Source organism: Batrachochytrium dendrobatidis, assembly GCF_000203795.2.
Source record: "Batrachochytrium dendrobatidis JAM81 unplaced genomic scaffold BATDEscaffold_13, whole genome shotgun sequence".
Lineage (NCBI taxonomy): Eukaryota > Fungi > Chytridiomycota > Chytridiomycetes > Rhizophydiales > Batrachochytrium > Batrachochytrium dendrobatidis.
The window spans coordinates 346,888-371,591 of record NW_006281111.1 but is presented as its reverse complement, the minus strand read 5'-3'; the positions used below and the strand labels follow the sequence as shown (position 1 = coordinate 371,591).

General features: G+C 36.3%; 6 protein-coding genes across 6 annotated transcripts; 3 read left to right on the top strand and 3 right to left on the bottom strand.

Moving 5' to 3' along the window:
* Positions 1–179: 179 nt before the first annotated feature.
* BATDEDRAFT_27416 (uncharacterized protein) lies at positions 180–2,069 on the top strand (the record flags this gene model as incomplete). Its single annotated transcript, XM_006681614.1, has 6 exons — positions 180–643; positions 801–819; positions 902–1,016; positions 1,344–1,540; positions 1,748–1,790; positions 1,813–2,069. 6 exons carry the CDS (start codon positions 180–182, stop codon positions 2,067–2,069), a joined length of 1,095 nt encoding a protein of 364 aa, XP_006681677.1.
* A 3,755-nt stretch (positions 2,070–5,824) lies between these two features.
* On the bottom strand, positions 5,825–6,682 carry BATDEDRAFT_91583 (uncharacterized protein; the record flags this gene model as incomplete). Its single annotated transcript, XM_006681704.1, has 2 exons — positions 5,825–6,525; positions 6,664–6,682. The coding sequence occupies 2 exons, from the start codon at positions 6,680–6,682 to the stop codon at positions 5,825–5,827; spliced, it is 720 nt and encodes a 239-aa protein (XP_006681767.1).
* Positions 6,683–6,941: 259 nt separating this feature from the next.
* BATDEDRAFT_27415 (uncharacterized protein) lies at positions 6,942–9,911 on the top strand (the record flags this gene model as incomplete). Its single annotated transcript, XM_006681613.1, has 5 exons — positions 6,942–7,060; positions 7,662–7,748; positions 8,024–8,193; positions 8,458–8,821; positions 9,443–9,911. The coding sequence occupies 5 exons, from the start codon at positions 6,942–6,944 to the stop codon at positions 9,909–9,911; spliced, it is 1,209 nt and encodes a 402-aa protein (XP_006681676.1).
* A 385-nt stretch (positions 9,912–10,296) lies between these two features.
* Positions 10,297–12,097, bottom strand: BATDEDRAFT_27414 (uncharacterized protein; the record flags this gene model as incomplete). The annotated part of the gene is made up of 5 exons (XM_006681612.1): positions 10,297–10,317; positions 10,410–10,579; positions 11,181–11,486; positions 11,516–11,873; positions 11,975–12,097. The coding sequence occupies 5 exons, from the start codon at positions 12,095–12,097 to the stop codon at positions 10,297–10,299; spliced, it is 978 nt and encodes a 325-aa protein (XP_006681675.1).
* Positions 12,098–18,384: 6,287 nt separating this feature from the next.
* On the bottom strand, positions 18,385–19,059 carry BATDEDRAFT_27413 (uncharacterized protein; the record flags this gene model as incomplete). Its single annotated transcript, XM_006681611.1, has 1 exon — positions 18,385–19,059. The coding sequence occupies one exon, from the start codon at positions 19,057–19,059 to the stop codon at positions 18,385–18,387; it is 675 nt and encodes a 224-aa protein (XP_006681674.1).
* Positions 19,060–21,769: 2,710 nt separating this feature from the next.
* Positions 21,770–22,738, top strand: BATDEDRAFT_27412 (uncharacterized protein; the record flags this gene model as incomplete). The annotated part of the gene is made up of 1 exon (XM_006681610.1): positions 21,770–22,738. The coding sequence occupies one exon, from the start codon at positions 21,770–21,772 to the stop codon at positions 22,736–22,738; it is 969 nt and encodes a 322-aa protein (XP_006681673.1).
* Between the last annotated feature and the right edge of the window lie 1,966 nt (positions 22,739–24,704).

The window sequence follows — 24,704 nt, the reverse complement described above, 5'->3', positions numbered from 1 at the left end:
TGGTGAGGACAGCAAGCACTGGAGTGTTCTTTCCAGCAGCCAATCGCTTTTTCAGTGGGCAGCCGGCTTTAGCAGGGACTTCAGGTAGTGCGCTATCGAGCCGATTCCTTTTTGGATTCTGTGAAGTCAATGGTGTCTGTGAAGGGGCCGAGATCAGCTACACTGGCGATGTGCAATATATGTTTGGATCGTCGCAATTGCCAGTTGCAAAAGTTACAGACATCTTTTTCCTGGTAGTGGAGGCAAAGAAAGAATGGCTCGATAGCGCAGTACCTCAAGTCCTTGCTAAAGCCGGATGCCTACTGAAAAAGCGATTGGCTGCTGGAAAGAACACTCCAGTGCTTGCTGTCCTCACCAATGGGACTCTCTTTCGCTTCTTTGCGATTGATACTGACGGGATAGTGTATGCTTCCACCATTCATCTATTGAAACTTGGCAATGACAGAACATACAAGACAAGCACATCTCTCTCTGAAATACTTTGCTGGTTCACTTGGTTTATGACTGCCATCAAGTCTGTCTCTCCCCGTGCGTCCAGCGAGGATTTGACCGACACAATGACTACTGACTCGCTGACTCGACTCAGAAGCTGCTTTGAGCCAAAGGTTCCGATTCAAAACAAAAAGGCCAAGATTGAAAAGTAGTATGTCATAATAAATATCTTATTTGCTTGAAATTTAATCTCAATTCTAATTACCAAATTTCTGTCAACACTCTGGTAGATGAAATCTCATCAAATTTCAGCGGACTCTCGCCAAAAAACTGGTATCATTCGGTGCTCTATACATACTACTGACAAGTCTTTCAAATAGGAATCAAGTAATTTACAGATTTGAAATGCTTCATCGAAAATAACTACATGAGCGTGTCTTTCAAACAAGCCACCATGCAAAACTCCTAGATCCCCAACATCTTGCGAGACAGCAAGGAATTAGACGAGTTCATTGCATTTTCTTTCATAGACTTGCAAATAGACTTGATCAACGATATATTCGAACACAAACATATAGTGAATGGTACAAACCCATCACAACGTGAAGATAAGCAAGCGATGGCTGCTACATCCAAAGCTTAGGATTCCCAATATCTTTAACCAACAAATCCAAATCAACAGCTGTAATGGCACTATCGAATTTCTGCTGCTGTACCATACTCGGCATTTCCCAAGCCTAATAGCACAAATATATGAGTTTGTTGGCATTTTGATAAAGTAGAGGTGACATTTTTGTTGGTAAACTAAAAAAATTTGTTCACAAACGACAAAACGTTGGGTCAAGTTTAAAATCAGTAGTGCTACTCAAGCCCATACTGAAAAGTGTTGGAATGTTGACGACTTTCTCAAGGCTTTCAAAAAAAGACTTCATCTTTTTTGGACTCTTACGCTCTTGCTCAACTTTCTCTTTCTACTACTGGCGGTACTCTTTTGCGATCAGACAATTCTATTCCAGCCCAAATGTCGCAAATACTTTTTTATATCAATATTTCAAACAGTTCTGCTCAAGGTATTGCTCTTTGTCTGGATTCAGTTAAAAGCTCTTCAGTAAACGGGAAAAAAGATGGAAAACGATGAAATTGAAAAAACAAAAAGAAGTTAGGGGAAACTGACTATTTTATGTGAAATCGAGTTAAAAATGTGCCACGAACAACTTCTTAAGTTTAGTCATCAAGGCAATTCCAGATATCCAATTTAATATTCTCTCACAATATTTTTTGTTTGCTATAAAATGTTTTGGTCCTGTTACTTTAGGCAAAAGGTCTCAAATTTCATTTGATTGTATCAATCATCACTTGTATGTTTCTTTTTCAATGAAGGTGTTCAAATTCAAGTAAATGAAGATTTGGATGAAGATTTTTTAAAGGCTACCAATTATTTTGAATCTGTCTTGCATCGTGGTGATAAAAAAGTTTACATTGTTGAAGCAAAGAATGATATGCGTCAAAAATGGTTTAAATTTTACTTGAATGTGAGGTTGCAGCAAAAATTGGTCATTTGGATCTGGTCTATGGAGTTGTTACCAATTATATGCAGTGTAATTTTTTGCGTAATCTTAATGAAAAGATTGAATTGAAGAAGTGTTTCATCAAATTGTTGTCTAGAGGTGAATCTAGTACATATTCTTTTGTCGATATCACTGGAAAAATCTATGCAATGTTGTTTAGCGAATGAGATAAATTCTAGACCTTTAATCCAAGTCTCAAGACAATCAACCACACATTAAAAGCATTTCCAAAGGCCATATATTTGTTTGGGTCCTCATGAATTGTTTGTATTCATTTATTTTTATCCTTTTAAATCTCAAATATTTTCTAATTTCTGAAACAGGACGGAAATGAATGATCTGATCAAGCAAATCAGTTTACCAACTATTGTAAAAGTAATGCTATTATAACAAAACAACAATTCGCAAGACACCACAACAAGAAATTACCTGTCTTCATTAAAAGGCAACTGAGTATAATTCAAACAATTGATTTTAAATTAAAAACCTGTCATTGTCCTTGATCGCAATCTAGCATGACAGTCACACAAGAGGTCTGCCAATTACATTTTTGCAATGCATCGGGGAATGTGCGCTCATTGATTATTGCAGAAAGCACACTGGAATGAAAAATCTTTGTGTTTACGGCATTCATTCTACCGGCTCCATATGTAAATTTGTTTTTATTGATGAAAATGGATCATTGTCTTGAAAGAGTATCAGTCGAATGCCAAAAATTATGTCAAGAAAGGGCTTGACCTAATTTACCGTCTTTGTACGACACCTATTGCAGCTTCAGCATCTATCAATCGATAAAAAGACTATTAATTGACAAGCATTGAAATTACACACTGTCAAGTGATCTATATCTTTCAGGTAAAAAACCTATATCAGCATCAGTTTCAGTCGAAATTTTGAATAGGCTTGCATATGGTCGGTTGGTTGACTTGGGTCATAGTATTTTGTAGCTTGCCTAATTCATTATTGTGATTACCAACTCTCTAAGACTTTTCAGTGGTACAAAGCTATTATTGACTTTTATCTACATATTCTAGATTTAGGCATAGCACTTTGTTTTTCAATGAGCTACGTAAACATATTTCTATGATTGGATGATACTTTAAAACGCGAGTGTATTAACCTGCCTTTGGCGAACATTCGGTTTCGTTACTTCTGACAAACCATACCAACTGCCTTTCATAACTACGACAGTTACAGTAATCAACGATCATCAGGGTGATGATGGAATTATGTTTAAAAAAGAATCCAACAGCAGCATTCATTGATATTTGTTCAAATCTGCCAATTCTTGAGTGCAATTTTGTGCCATCTGCCAAAGCAACTTTGATGAAAATGATTGAATTACTTTTCCATCTCGTCACCATTGGTACCATACCAATTGTGTTAGAACATGGTTGACTGAAAAGGTTCAACGTGTCAAACCTGTCGTGAAACCGCACGAGGGACACAATTGTTAACCCTTCAAACACTTTAATGACAGTTGATCCACTTCCTCTGACTAAACAGCCGCAAGATGATGAAATAGCATCACTTGGCAATTCATTGTCGTCATCTTTAAATGGTAACAAAGACCAGAAGATACCCTTTGAACAGTTAATGGTTCTGGTAGCAGCTGGTTTTGCGTTTATCCAATTAGATGGTTGATTTTGTGGTCCTGTTCACAATTAGGCAATCGAAAAAGGATTCTAGGTTCAGACATGACAATTGGATCTAACATCTTTGATTTTGTCCATATGAAACTTGAGATATGAAGGATTCTAAATAGAAATAAAAAAATTGAATATTTTTTAAATTCAAAAGAATATAAACAATGATCAGTTTGAACAAGCAGATTATCACTTCTGTGGACTTGGATTTGAATGAATGCAATGAAAATCAAGTCTTTGAGAAATGGTTGATATGGAAATTTTTATCATGACACGTATTCCAGAAACCATCAAGCAGGTATTTTGTGACAATACTATTTATTTTCTATTGGAAGTGAACCAAAAACAATACAGTGCGTACCAACTTCATCTGCGTGTATCGACATCTGCCAAAGATAATTGTATCAAAAGCAAAACATATGTAAATATGCAGCCTTTAAAGACACTTTAAAAACATTAAAAATTAAAGCAAAGACATTACGAGCTGATTGAAAGTGCAAAAAACTTGAAATGTGGAACGGCAACTCTAAAGATCGTCAATTGTATTCAAAAACATCACAGAGAAATATCATTCTTCAAGATATTTTAAACTTTAATTAACTTGATTGTAATCAAACCATCTGTAAATAGGGGTTTCAAGCTCATCAACTCGTCAAATTACAAAAATCAATCATCTTTAAAGATATTAAACATACTGAATTAATAAAATAAATAAACTCAAGTTTTGAAATGTAACATTACTGACTCCAAAAAACATCATTTTGAAATATAACAGATCATCTGATAGTAAACGCTACAGTCAGTACAGTATTTTATCAGCATTTTTAATCTCTGTAATTTTAATGCACTGTCTTGTTTCAAGCAAATGTCTTCCGATTTTTACCAAAACAAGTTGTACGCAATTTTCAACACTGTCAATTAGTTGTGTAACATCAAAAAGCATTTGAATTTCTTCTATTTTAATAGCTAATACATGAATATTAATAGCTTTAGGTTTTTACTAGGCTTTTTGTACTTTTTTCAGTTGCATCGTTTCTGATTCCGAGTTTGAAGCATAATAGTTGCGACAGCGCTGTTGTCCAATTTGCTTGTTGTTGTGAATAGCAATCATGATACCACTTGTTTGACGCTTCTTGTTGTTGAACTGGATATGGATGTCAAATTTTGATGCATTGCAAGTAATTGGTGTAGTTTTTGATCGAGTCAATGAATGGCATTTATAGTTGCTCTAGAAAACAAGTTGTTTGAAATGTCCTGTCATATGTCATATGTTTTGTTGTTTTCAGGTTCACTAATTGTTGATAATGCATACAATTGATTTCTGTTTTGACGCTGCTTATTTGTCATTGTTGGATCTGGGTTTCTAGATTCAGTAACAAACGTTTCAGCAATTTGGATGTGTTCAAATTCATAATACTTGCAAGTCTGAATTATTTGATCATCATCTGAAATTGGATACGAGTAATCATTTCCACTAACCACAGTATACATAGTATACACAGCATTACTGTATATTGACTTGTATTTTACTCAAAGTGTTGTCCATTCAGTATTCCAACACAATTTCCAACATTGATTGAATAGTTTGCAGTGTTTGTTTTAATTGAACCACTTGATGGATCACTTTCATATCTTGATTCAGCAATATCACCAACTGCACAATGATGGATGCGATTGTAGTCAAACACAATATCTTGCAAGGCATTAACGTATTGGTTAGTTTTAGTATATTCTTGATAAAAGGCAATGATGTTTTGTAATGGCGTGTTAAATCCTTCAATCAAACATTATCTGTTGTGATTTCCAACAGTGACAGTGACATGGCAAACACCTTTTGCTTGTGACAGAATTTGAACGGGTGTATTGTTCCGTTTGTTGTACAATGCACGACATGGTCGGTTGGTGGTATCATGCAACCATAAACTGACAAGTGATTGCAAGTATGACTGATAGTTACAAATAACACTGGTTGTTATCATGTCATTGATGTATATGAAACAAACCGTGTCAATGTATCAATCAACAATCCATTAACTGTTGATGTAATACCAAACACAGTATACACAAGCATACAGTATTCAATCAGTGATATGGTTGTTGACCCATTCACAATACCCGACAAATATCAACACACCAGAAAGTTTAAATTTATTCAAAATCAAATCCATCGACACATCATCAATCTGAACTCAGTTTTTGAAATTCTAAACCACGCCTTTTCATAAACCTTTTCAAGTCTTGTCTGACACTGGCTATTTTTTGGTTTGCCACTCTACACTCTTGTTTCAATTGATTTTCAGTGTCTGGATTGTACTTTGATCCAGATATCTCTTCTTCGTTTGCTAACTGTTGTTTGGATTTAAGAGCTAGACAATCACGATATTCTTGCCGTTTTTTCTTTCGTAATTCTTTACACTGTTCAAGCCTTTGCTTTATACGATTAAAGGTTCTCTGATATCTTTGGCGTAATCCAGTCACTTGACTTGGAGCAGTATTTCCCGACTTATCTTCGTCCATTGATTGTTGCTGTTCTTGTTCGAAAGTATTCGAACCAGGCTGATCAATTGGTTGTTTCGAGTATTTGTCGGGAGTGCCTGAACCAGATTCATCAATTGGGTCTTGACTGGGAATATTTGGGTTAATTATATCAAATGTTGGTTTCCAGTATTTGTTAGAAGTACCTGGACTGGATTGATCCATTGGTTGATGCTGATCTTGGTTGGATTTTTTTGAATTGATTGCATCAATCAAGTCTTTCCAGTCTTCCGGAATGCCTGGATCGGGTTTATCGATTATATCTTGCCAATCTTGTTCGGAAATGCTTGGTCCCAAGTAGTATAGATAAGGCACCGGATGATACCAGTTTTCTTGACCGATAACTAACAGTGAATTTTGTCCAAAGTTGTCAAAATAAGAAAGTTATCGGAGATGAGCAATTCAGGTCAAAAACTTTAGGGTATTACAGTGGATAGTATTAAAGTTTGAAATATTAGGAGCTCTCTGTGCCAGACTCATACCAATACTTAAATGGATCATCTTATCTTTGATGAAGCTAACCTAGTGGCCCCCTGCGTTTCTCGATGAATTCGAGCAAATAAGAGTGGTAATGGAGAATACCAATAGTTTTCATTGAATTATCAACTTAATTTCAATTATTTCTTCATTATTTGTATTAAACAGTAAGAATGAGATTAACGTCACACTTTGACTTGATGAAAACACGCAATGTCCAATATACTTTTCTACAGTAATCACACGATTAATTCAATGCTTCAACGCAACTCATTTTGTCTGTATGACATGCTCCAAGAAATGTCGACGAAAAGGTTATTGTGCTCAGTTTAGAACCACACGATCGTTCCACAATAAGCTCCTTGAGAAAACCATTAAACAACAAATGATAGCAATTACGAGGTCGATATAACACACTTGACCAACGATACCACACAAACTGACATAACGTATTAGCTTCCTGATCAAAGTGTTTGGCAGATATACAACTATGTCCATAAAACAAAATGAATCAAATATGTTGAAGCCAACCATTTCCATTGAAGTTATTGACTTGCTGTTTTATCCAAAAACTAATTCCAAAGAGAGCAGGATGGAATCGATCGATTCTTCCAACAACTACTGGATACAACAGTGGCATTGAAGATGAATAGTTTACATGATAATTTCTTTCACATCATCTGAATTAGAATCATCACCACTCATAACAATTCTGTACAACTTTTCCTGTAATGATTGCTGTTTCTCGATGACTCTTGGCAGCATCTTTATGTTTGCAAAGATTCGATAACCCATCATTTCTAGATTAACCTTCGCATTGTCACAAGTTGGATAATGCTTTTTGAAAGGAACAACTAACCCATAATGTAGTGAATAAGTGGTATCGTTTGTTTCATAGCAACTATCGCCTATCATTTCTTTAATTCTTTTATAGTGATTTATGTTGATGCCGCATAATAGATTGGCATTTTTCTTTCAAAAACAATATTCTGCCTTTTAATAGTTTCGATGGATTAACCTCGATTGGGTTTTCTAGTCTAAACACTGAATCCGGAACATCATCTAACACAACCGCTTCTTCATTTCCAACGTAATTATACGCTACTTTCAACAGCGAATTATTGACACGCTTTTCAACAACTTGATAGATATGATTATTTCTTGGATCGAGATAAATTGTGTCCGTTAGTAAATTGTTGATGTACTTTGATCTCGGATTTGAGCAAGCTAAATTCAACATATTGTTTAAATCTAGTCTAGAAAATAAAAGATGCAATATTCAATCACAGCCACTATCATAGATAGTTGATAAGTTTAATCCAAGATAAAATTGAATATTTAATTTCTTTTAAAATGATAAACAAGTTCATTGGAAATGTCAAACATATTGGAAGAAACCCAAATTCATTTGAATGAAAATGCAGTGTTGATTAAAGGAAATGACAGCACAGTTGGTCTGTACAAGGTTCTTTTTGAAGTAAATGGTATCGAGAGATATCGATTTGCTATTAAATACAAGACGAAAGAGAAAACTAGTATAAACAATTGATTAGTTCAATTACAAATCTGGATGTCGGACGGGCTAGAAAGGTTAAACTAAGATTCAGAAAGCACATTCAAGGGATCTTCAGTGGAATGCACGATGCTAAAGCCTATCACCAACTTTTACAGTTACAAGACAAACAGAGAGAGAGCTGGACAAGAACAACGGTTGTTTTCACAATATCATATCAAGAAATATTCGTTCTGACCAAAATCAAAACCAATTCATTGGTCGAGACACTTGTTTACAACTTTAGATGAATTGAAGTTTACCATCAAAGAGAATCACAAAAAGCAAGCATTAAGATACTGGTTCAATATTCAATTCGGATATGTGCTGAGGAACATTGAAACTGATGATAGAGTTCAGTTTTATCCCTCTGATAATACCTGCTTTAATATCAATGATTCACCACTAGTTAATTCCACTATTGATACGGTACTAAACCAATTGGATGGTGATGATATACTGGAAAAATTGAAGTGTTCAAACTCCAAATGGAGTATTGAAAATATCTACGAATATGTACTTTTAACAACACCCATTCCAGAGGTATCAATAGGCGCATCTGTAATTCTACCTGATTTCATCAAGAATAGCAAGAGTATTGTTTCATTCTAGTATGTCACAAATAACCTTTGTTTTTGGTATTGTTTTGCTCGTTATAAGTATCCAGAAATCAGATTAGACAGATTATCAAAGAAAGCGAAAGATCTTTACAAGGATTATTACAAAACCAACGTAAAGAAGTGTTATCCCAAACTTGATATTCAAGAATTGAAAGAGATTGAAAGCCATTTCTTTGTAACTGTCAACATATACCGATTTGATGGAAAGAAAGCGGTTATGGAACGACATTCAGGTAAAGAATACAGGAGGTTATTAATTTGAATATATACTCTGATATAAGCCATAAATTCCATCATTTCTCCTCCATTATTAACTTGTCTCAGTTAACCAGTGTTTCAATGTCCAGATGTCATTCATCCTTTAGTGAATTCAAAAAGATAAAACGACACTCGGTTGTTTGTGCAAAACCAAAGATAATATTTGAAAATGGAAATTATCAACCAAAGTTGAATGTATTTGAGCATCTTGAATTGAATGGAATTAATATACCGAAAGAAATGAGATTTTATCCATATTTCATCTACTTTGATTTTGAAACTTGGTTGAAACCAGTCAAATCTACGACCAACTTGAAGCTCATTCATTGAAACACACAAACTTTTGAGCACAAGTTTCATTGGAAGTGAAGAAAACAAGGCTCAATTCATCCCAGTTGAAGGTACAACTGAAGAAGCTTTGGATATAGTGATGACAAAAATGGATCAAATACGACACAAATATCTGCAATTGTTGTATTCAAAGTATTCTCGGTTCTTTGGAATAATGGCCAATTTGGACGATGCAAAGGTTCAGAAACGATTAAGATTACAATTACTTGAATGGCTTGGTGTTCTTCCTATTTATGGCTTCAGTAGCTCATCATATGACATTAACATCATCAAGAAATACCCTCCACAAGTCTTGAAACACTCTAAAAAACATGGAAATGTATCCAAATGCGAAAAGCCTTGGGTTAATTCAATTGAAGGAGAATTAGATCGTAATATTGAACAAAGCGAAAAGATTGAACGATACAATGTTGATGGCTACGATGAAGAATCAAACACAATCTATGACTTTCTGGGATGCTTTTTCCACTGATGCAGAAAGTGTCACAAATCAGAAGATATCAATCCTTTAGCTGGAGATACGATGAACATATTGTATGAAAAGACAGCAAACAAGGAATCAGCTCTCAAACAATGGGATATACCACAAGATCAATTTGGGGTTGTGAGTTTCATTCAGCTGAAAACGGTCAAGTGAATGACATTATTAAATGTAACAAATACCGAATGATATCAAATGGATCGTTTGCTTTTAAAGACATTCTTGCTTTTCAACCACCAAATACTTTATTTGACAAGTTCTTGAAAACGTTTGACACACAATCACAAATGGGAATATTTCCACATAAAGTAACTCGGAATTTATCGAAATACATTGATGAACATCCAAAGTTGACACAATATTCTGATAATGTCATTCAAGTTCTTAAAACACTCACCTATTCCATCCAAAAAGTGGTTTTACAACAATCTAAAGGGAGAATCAGTTTCATCAAACGATTACAATGAAATGGTATTCACTCACACCAACCTGTGCGATTTGCTGATCGACTACAACAATTTGGATGTGAAGCCAAGCGTAGAAGCGACAAAGAAGCTGGGTAATTTCTTTCAGTCGTTGAATCTTGATATCCACAAAAACGGCATCTTTGTTCCTAGACTCACTCTGAAATATCTCTGGCACACAAATACAGAGATAATCTGGTTGGTGGTCCAAGTATCGTATTTCATCATTATCAAGAAAAAGACGACCAGAATTAGAAAAAGAAAACTTTGTCAGTGAATACTTGGATATGATACCAATGCTTTATATCTGTGGGCGATAAGTCAAGATATGCCGTGTGGTGAGCACCAAGTAGTTCAAGTTTATCCCGATATTCTGAAAGATGTCTTGGATAACACGTTCTTTGGAATGATAGAATGTGATATTGCTGTTCCTGAGCATTTAAAGGAATATTTTGTTGGAATGCCTCCTATTTTCAAGAATGTTGAGATTACATGCAATGATTTAAGCTTTGACACAGGCACATGTCAAACTCAATTACAAAAGTAACAGATTAGTTGAAAGTATGTTTGGTGAGACAATGATGTTTGCTACTAAACTGCTGAAATGGTATCTTGAACTAATTGAAAGTGCACTTGTACCTGTCGCAATGTCAACTTTTGAAACTGTCGTTGCTGGAGTCGGTGCACTTCACGCACCAATGGCTGCAGGAGGTTGTGCTGCTATTGACTCTGTTTCTGATCAACAGAAAGCTAAATCATAAAATAATCATTTTGAAAAGTATTCATTGAATAATACTTTTGATGACTGCAAGAATGGCTGTTCTTAGCCCTCCTTGAGCAATTCCATACTTTTCTAATTCAGTATCAGTTATGGCCAAGTCACCAGTCTCCATCAAATCTTCAAAAAGAATTCCTTGTTCGGTAAAGGTTTCTCTGAGCTTGATGATATCAAATTCGGGTCTTTTTCGTTCAATTTTCATCTTGTCAAAGAAATGCTTTATATTCAGATTGTGATCTACAACTTGTTTCTTGGGAAGCTCTTCGTTGACGGTTAGGGCATAGTACAAGAATCCATCACGCAAGTTTTTGACATCGGTAACAACTATAAAGTCATTATCTGCAAATCGGTACAACATTTTGAAAGGCACAGGCTGAGAAAAAATGAATCAGCTGTTGATATGACTTCAGAAAGAGATTGCATAGAGGAAACTTCCAGGTCAAATGCTCTTCCTTTGTATTTGATTGAAATGTGCTTTTCTTTGACAACTGGAATCCATCCCTCTGCAACACCAAAACCTGTAGTATTTATCATACTAGCGAATGTTTCTCTGGCGACTTTTTTCAAGTTTTCAGTTGCAGCAGAACCACCAAAGGAGATCTCTTCAAAATGCTTCTCTAGAAATTCTTCAGATGATGGGTCTCGTTTCAGTTTTTCTGGAGTGTCTTCAATGGTGACTGAAGAAAGTCTATTTTCTTTTTCAACAATACTCTTTTTCCCCATACAATGGCAGCATCATAACCGATGAGCAAAAGATCCTTAAGGTATTCCATAGAAGGGGACACCGCTTTCGGATGTCCCTGTATTGTTACTGCTGTGATTCCAGAGTCTGTATCTCGGATTTTAGCAAGCATATTTACTTCAGAAAAGTATTCGGCAAGCAGTGTTTTGAGCCCTGCACACTCTGAATTGATCGTTGCTTCTACAGACACCATTGGGGTATCAAGCGAGAGAGCATTGTAGAATTATGTGTATTTTGGCCTGACATTTTGATATTTGTTTGGGAAAGTTCATCAAACTGAAAATGGATGCCATCTGTAAAGAATTCTGGCCACTACAGCATTAAAATAAACTTATATCCTGGTTAAAATATTGAAAAGAGTTTGGCACAAAAGTCTCGATTATCTCGGGCTATATTTTGGTACAGGAAATATCAACTTTTACAATTCATCAAACAACTCATGGGTCCCACTCTTGATAGTTCCATATACATTCATCAAAGATGTTTTACATAAAGCGTTGGTATGAGTATGGCAGTGAAAGTTCCTGATAATTCAAACTTATAATGTATCCAGTGCTCTATACCATTGTTTTTGACCTTGATTGCCTATCTCCGATAAATTGTTATATTTGACAACTTGCAAGCAAATTGAGCTGTAAATACTGGTCAAGAAAACTGGTATCATCCAGTGCCTTATCTATACTACTCTGGTTAATCTGTGACTATTTGATTATCTCCATGAAATGTACCATCTTGGATAGCATTAAACTACGTCCATTGAAGATTTCCTGTCTCATTTACTCAACAATTCTATCAACCTTATACCGTAATCCTAACAAGTTCCCATTGGAAACGATACAAATTGAACCAGATAGAAAACTACATTGCCAAAAAAAGTAATAAAAAAGCAATAAAAAAACTTAATGTTATTTTGAAAGAATGCTCAAGAATCAAGCATCTCAATACTAAATCAGCAAACCTACAAATTAAAAACTATTTAAATAAGAATGTTTGGTTCAATGCAAAGTGTATTTTGCTTGCAAGATATTCCATTGTGTTTGCTGTAAAATTGACAATGGCATTCTTGTTAAAAGTCGACAATTTTAAAGGATTGTATCAAATTCGTTTGGAAATTATCTGATTTACTGATTCCAAAAGATTGTCAAAGAGCTGAGTTGAAAAGAAAGTCACATTTCAGGTCTGAGCAAGCTGGAGAATTCGCTTTTACTACTAGGCAATGAACCAATTCATTTTCTTGCACTTTATTTCTGATGGTCACTAGTTTTTTGTGACTGACGGTACCGATGTTGGCTCTGATTTCAAGTAGCATTTTTACTGTTTTGAACGAATTCAATACCAATATGTTTGCACTTGATACATCAAAATGAACAAATAGCAATCTACCTGCATGATTTCTGGAAAAACACTGCGCTCGCCATCTAATGCCATTCCTTCTCATCATCAGCACCATTTTATTGAAAAAACTGCTACGTTGGACTGCAAGCTATTCAAATCCTTTAACTTGAACTCAGCTTTTCCACAAGAAAAAACAAGAGTCTTGATGAGCTTGTTTGGTTTTGTTGAATCCTCTAAACTTGCACATCCTGTGATTAGCGGTTGTTCAAGTCGCCTGGGTTCATTATTGATTTACAAATGAAGCACTTTCATGAGACATATTTGCATTCATCTCGGCGAATATCACTACTCATTTCAATATTTGCCTAAAACAAAGTCCATTCGAACCATTACTCGGATAATCAATCAAATCTTGAGTAGTTGTGAAGTATTTCATTTATCTACAAGATGTACAACTCTTTCCTTTCAGTTTGATAAACATCCAAAACATATAAAGTGCAAAGAGTTGCTGCATTGATAAAACAGTAGATAAATTCATTCGAACCAAACTATGCATTAGTAGTGTGTAAATTGGTAACTTTCCATGCCAAATTCATACTTGATATACATGACTTGAATGATCATGCGAACTCCTGACTGTTTATTTTCAATCAGCCTTTGATTTCAACCAATTCAAACAACTTTAGGATCATTCCATTCCATTACAGCATCTGCTTCCATTCAAGAATACTGCTTTTGTGTATTGTTTTTGGTTACTTTGCTCAATAAAACCAAAACAACTGTTGATCGTCAAGAGCACTCTTATCTTTTGAAATGACTAGTTGATTCTCTAATTTTCTCCTGGGATATATCAAAGCTTATATTGTACCATAATGTTCACTTGCGTGACATTTGGCATGGCTGGTAAATTATATCGTAATGGACATTGTGTTTCTTATGGATCAGCTTTTGGGAAATCAATACAACTCGTTAAAGCCTTTTTGTCTGGTAAATACATTCACTCTGAAAATCAGTCTGATACTGTTTCACGATGTTATAAGCACTGACTTGAATCGACTCGAATGATTCCTGATAAAGGGACAAGATTATGATTACTAAAGACTTTGTAAATAGTATTTGACAGCTAAACTGCAAGCAACTATTGTTTCGTAGCAAATTCCAATATCGTAAACATCGTTTGGATAAAGTTGGTCATATGAATGGAACAAGCGTTCAATATTGATACCCTTGACCAACAAAAAACACTCGTCTTGAATTCCGATTCTGGCTCTACCATAAATACGTTTTTACTCGTACTGCGAGTTTTTGTTCCCATACTAGATGAAATGAAAACAACAATCATCCGAACAAGGAAACACAAGAGACAATTGAACGAGATTCTATTGAGTCGTTGTACTGGAAACAGTATCATCCACACTTTCAACTTTCCAATCAACACTGCAAGACATAGGAATGAGACACATATCCTTCACAGTCAATCCATGGTCACTCAAAAAACTCGTCATTTCTACATGGTATACTACAGTCAATTCCTCGTATTTTTAAACTACTGATTGCGATCGTGATCCAATCAAGCGAAATGCGCAAAAAGTAACCTTGGAATTTGATATGAAGCATATACCAGACAAGCAATTAATGAACTAGAGGAACAAGTCATCTTTTCTGTTTGTTTAAAGTTCAAATATTCAGTCATTTGTGTCCAAAATAAAGTCTAGTCCGTTTCTGCATCAAGAGTACCGAGTGAGCGGATCTTTGCAATGGGTTTGAATTTTTCTGTAATTGATATGATACTGTCGTTGTTTGTTCCTGTACACATACAAACGGGGTTTGTTTTCCAATCAATTGAGTAACAAGTAGAGACATGAATGAATGATAAACTGCTTGATCCTGTTGAAACATTGATTGAACATTGGTGCATTGACACAACTCTTGAATCTCATCCAACAAGAATACAGGTGGAGAATCACACTGGACTTTAAAAGCAATATTGGACAGTCATGTTTGGAAAGCAAGTTGTTTCTCCTGAAAAGTGCCAATATATCCAAATTGGCTGATCAGCTCAAATTGTATTGCATCAACTTCAGTCTCTTGAAAAAGACAGTACAAAAGTAAATTATTAGACGAGTGAAGAAAGTCGAAATATTCTCTTGGTTTGGCACTGCGAATGCCGAAATAGTCCAGCAAAATCAAAAGCTAAAATTCATATTCCAAAACATCTCCAATCAAACCACATTCAAGATCCGACATTTCGAGTTGCAACACATTTCATCAAAAGTCTCATTCCTCTGCTGGTACTGGTCATGATGGTTTGGTACTTGTCTTGTTGGCGCATTCGAATGGTATTGTTGGTTTGCTAGACTATCTCATCCCTACCAATAGAGTCTTGGGTTCAAAGTATTTCAAATACCCATCATTGGCAGATCCAAACAACGGAAACAAGTCAGACTAAAGTATAGTGCACCATGGGATCCAAAGCAGGATATCCACATCCATTTGCGCTCTTGGTATTACATTAGCAATACCTTGACTAGCATCACTCTTGGATTTGATGAGTGGATGTAGGTCGTTTAAAACAAGACCATTTAGTCGAGTAAGAGGACAGCATGGATCAAGAGTTGTGTCAGTTGCTCCAGAAGAAACGAAATAGTCTTTATCAAAAGCAGATCTATCAACCCATCAGGCAAGTGGAGTTTGTCAACAGGAGTAGTGTCAAAACGAGGAGTGTCAGTCTTGTAAGTTGAACCAAGTGAGCAACAGTAGAATGGTCTTTCCAGCTCTTCAATAAAATGAGGTTTAATAGGCACTGGTTGATTATCAAGGTGATCGACACAGATTTCTGGTTTCCATTTTGAAAAAGTTTCAGACGACTCGAATCAAAAGCCTCGCCAGAATAGTTCAAACATTGATGACTGAATACGTTGTAATTACAGGTGGGCAAGTCGATTGTTAATTCTTTAGTTTGATCTTGGAGTGACATTGTTCTTGAGATGGCTAATCAAATAAAAGTAAAGCTTGAAGAGTTGAATATTCAACAATCCAGCACTAGACTTTATTTCTTGAATATTATTATTAAAAGAACAATGGCATTTCAACAGCAACTACACAATGTTCAACTATTATTGACATGATTGGAGTATTGAACATCAAGTTTGATATGCGGTGTCATGGAATCATCTGGTTGTCCATATGATTGTCAATCACCAAACGTGTAGTTGTCAATGTTCAGATCCAATATAAAACAGATGATCATTGGTGATGAGAATGTCATGCAATATTGATTTACAAGTGCTGACACCAAACCACAATGTATTTGACAAACACACCTAACGAATATTACCGTATAATTGGTTTCAGTCAACATCTACGGCCATACACACAAGAAAATACCGGATCCCGTTCGATCTCCGAAGTCAAGCTTGTGATGGCTCAGTCAGTACTGTGGTGGGGGACCACACGGGAATACTGAGTGCTGTAGTTTTTGCTAAATTAACAATCTGATCTCATTTTGGATGTTTTGGATCAAATCTCAACTTGAATCTTTATGATGGTTGTGTTGAAACTGGAAAGCAATGTCAAGAGTGCAATATGGTATATCGCTGCGAGTACCATGACTGATACATGATGGTTCAGTTATTCACACGCACTATTGTTGTGCAAACACATTTGTCACCAATACAGTAGTATGTGTGGTGTATATTGGTTATAGTGCATAATATCAACGAGTTTATGCATACTGCTTACACCACACATCAAACTGGTTTAGTGATATGCGAGTGTTGCGGTTTGACCAAATCACAATCACCCATATCATCGACTGTCTAACTCGTTGACATTCAAATCATGCCATCACTAGTCACAATATAATGGTTGACTGACTTGTTTGATTGATCTGACATTGACACTTTGCAAACCTCGACTTGATTCATCAACTTGGATATTCATATAATATTGGGTTTGTATCATCACGTTGGACTCGTTATCAAACACCTTGATGTGTCCATGCAACACAAACTTGATATACACACATTGGTTATTGTTTGACATGATTGGGTCGATCATCAATACCAGACAATGCAACTGTATTAGTTGTATGATACAATCGATCATGGTTGACTCATCACCATCAAATATCAAATGTTGATCACGTATACATTGATTTGTAATTGCATGGTCCGTTGGAAATACACACTATGATATGCTTGACAGGTTGTTGATTTGCAGTAATCAGATGTGCATCACCTGTAACATTGGATACAATTGACGAGTTGTAACCGCAAGTCAACAGTCATGGATATGTTGGTGATTGTATTGACTACATGATTGGTATGGATTAGCTGTCATGATCGATTGGTGGACAATACAATCCACATTGATTATGACGTGTTGCAACTAGTTGATATATGCAGACTCGACTGATGATCGAGTATATGTTGGTGGGTAACTCTGTCATTGTTGGTTTTGATCGGTCATTACTACCGCTTGTATATGCAGTGTATTCATGTGTGATGTATTGGATATCGGTGTTGTGTATGTTGTTGAACTTGTTGGACAATATATTGTCATGTCGCATCAAATCGCACCACATTTAGACTGCAATCATTGATTGGTTGGTTTAGTGATTGATTCGACTCACATTCAACTGTAATGGCCACAAATCTGTATTGCTGATTGACACGCATATATCAACATGTATCAGACTCGAACATAGTGTATATCAGTTATTAATGAATTTAGGTTTTATCGTAAAAAATAGAAATAGAAAATAGAGAAAAATACTGTCTTTCAATTAGTAAAATATAATATAGTCTGTCGCTGTAGAAAAGATCGGTCAGGAAAGAACTTGGACGATAATAAGGAAGTTGTCACCAAGTCAAAATCAACAGAATAGAGAGTTGAACTTGATAGATTGTTATAGAATTATTTGAAAGGTTTTTAGGTTGTGTTCAAAGGATGTTTTATTAATCAGAAGAATTCGATCTTTTTACAAGAGAAAGTAGTGGAGTAATCTAAGAACGATATGATGGCACATCTTAAACATCATTGTTCAAGGTCCCTAAGCACTATGTCATCATCAGTGGTGACTACGCTTACGTACTACAAGTATAGGTGTAGCACAGATAAACACACAAATAATGTATGCCAACATTAAAGTCTGATTGCTTTAGCAGAGCCATGCCCAGATTGTGGCGATCGCTGTAATGAGCGATTGTAGAAATAGTCGAAGCATTTGTCAAATCCGGGAATTGACTTCAGGTCTACAGTGCTACCAGCAGCCACCAACCCTGTCGTATCATGTTTCACGAGATAGTCATAAAGCTCCGATTTCAAGACAGCCAATACCTTTCGCATCTCTTCAAGCTTTTTCGAGAATTTCTTCAACTCCTTTTCAAGAGCCCTAAGCCGTCTAACATACTTTGATGAAATACTGTGAAAACCCTCATCGAGATCTTCAGAGCCAGGGGAATCCTTAGCTTGATCTAACAAATAGTCGAGTTGTTCTTTTAGCCCCTTTATCCTTTTTTTTTGATTTATAATCTCCTGCTTTTTCAAGATGCGCTGTTTCTTTGCGTTGTCGAAGCCATGTTTACTATCCGCATAGCTCCTGATCATCTGTATTCCTTCAAACGTAATTGGATGACAATCAGCCATATACGGATTTAAAGGAATTGTAAAACCAGACCCACTAGCTATAGCCACGTCAGGAGAAGCTGTCGAAGCACTAGCTTCAGCACTCATGGTCGAACTGGGATCGACTGGATTGGCGACCGTGACTGAGCAAACAGCCAGGATCGATGATAGTATGGTGATTGATAGTTTCATTATACTGGTTTGGTTGAGCAAGTTGTTGTAAATGTCATTCAACAGTTCGATGTTGGATCGTATTTATATCCATTATTGGGTGGGCAATGTTAAAAGCAGACTCCCCTAGGTAGCTGCCCTAAGGAACTAGTGTTGTCAGGATCAATGTTGTTTCACCTTTATACATGTGAATGCGACTCTGAGAAAGGGATCCCTTTATACAATGGCTCGCTGTTGGAGCTGGAAGAGTAGTATCAGGGCTAGTGATTTCAAGAATGTGTTGTGTAGCCCATCACAATAAAGTATATTGTAGTCACCATGTGATAATACACAGATATTACTCGTACACACCATTGCCTGTAAACATATTTATCAATAGTGCAGTAGCTTGATCATACTGCACCAGTCAGCCAGTATACGATCACTGGATATACTGCACGTTGGTGTTTACCACTGCATATGTGTGATGTATATTGGTTATAGTGCATAATATCAACGAGTTTATGCATACTGCTTACACCACACATCAAACTGGTTTAGTGATATGCAAGTATTGCGATTTGACCAAATCACAATCACACATATTGTCGACTGTCTAACTCGTTGACATTCAAACCGTGCCATCACTAGTCACAATATAATGGTTGACTGACTTGTTTGATTGATCTGACATTGACACTTTGCAAGCCTCGACTTGACTCATCAACTTGGATATTCATATAATATTGGGTTTGTATCATCACGTTGGACTCGTTATCAAACACCTTGATGTGTCCATGCAACACAAACTCGATATACACACATTGGTTACTGTTTGACATGATTGGGTTGATCATCAATATCAGACAATACAACTGTATTAGTTGTATGATACAATCGATCATGGTTGGTTCATCACCATCAAATATCAAATATACTCGCCACTTTGTTCAGTGGGACTGATTCAATCCAGTTTGGGTTATTTAGGCTTTTCAAATGCAGTTTGATCAGCAGTGCAGTTGTAGACTGATACTTGATTGAACCGATTGTTCTGTCGGTTTCAAAATCGTATTGAACCATTGTGATCTTTAAAAATAATGATTGTAAATGGGATTTATTTTGGGACGAGTAGTATGGTTTTTCACACAATGTTGGTCGATTATCCAAGTATCGAGTACATTGTTATTCAGATCACTACACACAAGTCATGACCAATAAAAATGCATTACTGCTGACATTGATCGACACCATATATACAGCCAGACAGCACAACAAGTCACCAGCATGCTATTGACCGTGTTGTAATACAGCTGACCAACATATCATGCTCATCAAGTCACGACATTCAATATTACTGACTGAATACAAGTCACAACTGCAAGTATCCATGTGGTAATGAACTGACATTGGTGTTGATATCAAATTGATCTCCTAATCGATCATCATCAATTGCATCAGTGATTGGTATATGCAACTGATATACACCATGTCCGAGTCTGATATATGTTGATATATTCCTGTCAATCAACAATGCATATTCGTGGCCATTACAGTCGAATGTGAGTCGAATCAATCACTAAACCAACCAATCAATGATTGCAGTCTAAATGTAGTGCGATTTGATGCGACATGACAATATATTGTCCAACAAGTTCAACAACATACACAACACCGATATCCAACACATCACATATGAATACACTGCATATACAAACGGTAGCAATGACCAATCCAAACCAACAGTGACAGAGTTACTCATCAACATATACTCGATCATCAGTCGAGTCTGCATGTATCAACTAGTTGCGACACGTCATAATCAATGTGGATTGTATTGCTCACCAATCGATCATGACAACCAATCAATACCAATCATGTAGTCAATACAATCACCAACATATCGATGATTGTTGACTGGCGGTTACAACTCGTCAATTGCATCCAATGTTACAGGTGATGCACATCTGATTACTGCAAATCAACAACTTGTCAATCATATCATAGTGTGTATTGCCAACAGACCATGCAATTACAAATCAATGTATACGTGATTAACATTTGATATTTGATGGTGATGAGTCAACCATGATCGATTGTATCATACAACTAATACAGTTGCATTGTCTGGTATTGATGATCGACCCAGTCATGTCAAACAATAATTAATGTGTGTATATCAAGTTTGTGTTGTATGGACACATCAAGGTGTTTGATAACGAGTCCAACGTGATGATACAAACCCAATACTATATGAATATCCAAATTGATGAATCAAGTCGAGGTTTGCAAAGTGTCAATGTCAGATCAATCAAACAAGTCAGTCAACCATTATATTGTGACTAGTGATGGCATGATTTGAATGTCAACGAGTTGGACAGTCGACAATATGGGTGATTGTGATTTGGTCAAACCGCAACACTCGCATATCACTAAACCAGTTTGATGTGTGGTGTAAGCAGTATACTTGCCGCATTATGATGTTTCCACACAGCATTTCTACATGAAATCACTAATTCCGATTGCTACGCTTTCCAATCAAGCAACGGACGATCGTATAAAGGGACTCTTTCAAAGCTGCCTTGATATTAATGACAGTGAACTGCTGTTACTAACCCTGAAAACACAAATCCCTTAGGACGATCATCCAGGAAACATGCTTTTAATATTATTCGACTAATAGCAGATACAAATACGACACCAAACCAACCTCTTGAATGGCATTTATCACGCCCCGTTCAACCAAACCAATATAATGAAACTCGCAATCACCGTTTTATCATCGATATTGGCTGTCTGCTCAATCACAGTCGCCAACCCGGTTCTTACCACTGCTACTACAAGTACTGAATCTAGCACTTCAACAGTCATTCCCAGCTCGACTACAAGTGCTGAATCTACTCTTATTCCAATTTTTGACCCAAAAAAAGTCAACTGTGACCCATTTTCGTTGAGCGAAGTAATTATGATCCAAACCTACGCAAGAGATAAAATGATTGCAGAAAGAATGGCTGAAAGGTTTAAGCGGATAGAGTTGGATATTGAAACTCGAAGACAACTGATAATTCGACTGAGAAAACACCTTGCAACTTTGAAAAGTAACTCTTGGGAAAACAATGGCGCTTCAAATTATGGGACAATGGTTGAAGACCTTGAGAATGAGATTAGTCGTCAGATTACCGTTTATAGAAGTCTCAAACTCCAATTTGATTCTCTCATTTTGCAGCATTATAATATGCATTACAGGTGGCAAAGCTCTGGATTGGCACTTGTGAATCGCATGGTGCGTTATGATACAAATGTAGTGCTGACTGGACGTAATGTGACACTCTTGAATCACGTTCCCGGATTTACAGAGTGCATTAAGCAAGTAAACACCGTGTTACTAAAGCTACTTCCAGAGCCTGCAAACAACGAAAGTTCTCCAGAACCTGAAGAAACTCGGTCAAACGAGAATGTGAATGTGCAAGATCTTGCCGACTTTGAGGATGATGAAGATCCTCCAAACTCTGACAGTGATCAAGAAAATCCTTTTAAATCCAACGAGGATCAGGCTATGAAACCTGAATTTGATGGTTTTGGTGATTTTGAGTATGGTCCTGATGATTATAATGATGGTTTTGATGATAATGGTGAGGGTTTTGATGAGTATGAAGAGGAGGAGGATGAAAATGAGCAACAAGCTTCCGATTCTCAACAACAAGATTCCGATGCTCAGCAATAAACTCCTCAATCATAGACTCGTCACATTGCTGGAGTTCAAAGTAGACTATCAACAGTCTCATCTAGAATATGTTGTAATGCAGCGTGTATTGCATGTTGGTTTACTTGTCACTTGCCATGCATTCAATGTCGTTCATTCAATAAACATCCTGTATTGTCAAACCATGTGTATTATATTTATGGTTTGATCATATTGCACCAATCAACCACTATGCATTGTATTGATCATTGCAGTGTCATTGCTGGATCCATGCGACCGTGTGTATTGTCATTTTGGGTTACCAATCAACCCATTACATTTGACACCAATTCATTGGTATCACTGAACTATTTGATACAAATGATCCGGCTGGTTCTGACAATTTGACAGTATCCACAAATCCATGTTTAATATTTGCATACTTTTTGCACACAACCCATTGATATACTACAAACTGACATTGAACGTCACATCACATTGTTTTGATATCAAATGATACAATATGTATCAGCCGATGTTTTGTATTCACATCCACATCCAGTATATACAACAAATCTGTCCATAATTCAACATATCAACCATATTTGATTTGACAGTCATTTGTCGCATTGTTGTGTACTTGCAATGATCAGTATCAATCATTTGCATGTAGTCCACTGTCTAGTGTAATGTATGCAGTATGATCACATAACATGACATCTGGTCATATAGCATACACTACAACCACAACCGGAAACATCGATCGTCGTCCCAATCAATATCAACAGTTGCATCAAACAAATGCACAAATGCACGACTCGGCAAGTGTAATGCATACAACTACAGCATGTGTATACAAATACCGAGTGTGTCCAACTACAAGCTATGTATATTGAAACCATTGGATAGTATTTGCTTGGCATTGATAGTCAAATAGTATTGTGAGTGACCCTATGCATGCAACAGGTTAACATGGTTGACATGTTGGTGTTGGCTGTATCAATGTGACTATATCCCAAGAATTGATCGGACATGGCTCAACATCGACTTTGTTTCTAGCAATGGGTTTATTGTGGTACCAAACATCGACCACAGTTTTTGAACAATCGAATATGATGGCATTTACAACAGTAATCTTGGTGTTCAATGTATGACAGAGTGTCCGTCATAGTTCAGGTTTCAAAATGGTAAAACTGGACTGGGAATGTTGAATCTATCATAACATTCAACATTTCAAACAATAAAATCGATATGGATTGAATTGAATTCGAGTGGTGCATTGGCATTCAATTACCATGCATGGTATATACACAGATCCGTTTGCATTGATTTGTATTGGCAAACAGCCTGAAGCATATCGGTTTGACAGTGCTGGTGATTATTCTGATAGCTATTGTATGATTGATTGGATGTGTATAAATGTTGAATAAAATCCATGTTGCAGCAACTGTTTGCAGAATAAATGGCATTTTATTGATCAATATTGATGATTGCATTACGCTCAATATGTTCAAGTGTAGACAATGATATCTGACCATTTGTGCTGTGATACTCGACTATACAACGATCAACGCTGTGCACCACCAACAAAGTGAGCAGTGGTATCCAATTGATTATCCAATCCCATAGTCAATGCATTTCAACAATTTTACAAGATATCATTTTACTATTTGGAAAATATCCAATCATGACATTTCAATCGAGTGTCATGAAATACAATACACTCGGTTGTAACCCATTCAGATATGCATACATGTGTAGTCACAATGGTATTTGTTGATTATTCAATCCAAATGACAGTGATTCGTGCAATATCTGTTCAAACATATGCCATGGTACACAATCCGTACAGATATAGTGATTTGTTGATTGGCTCTGACAACTTGTATCAATGCACACCAACCAACACGAGCATGTCCAACAATCGGTATGCATGACTGTTGATGTGTCAATGGAATATATTTAGTTGTAACATATTGTACTGAATTGGTTCAGATAGTTGTCAGCA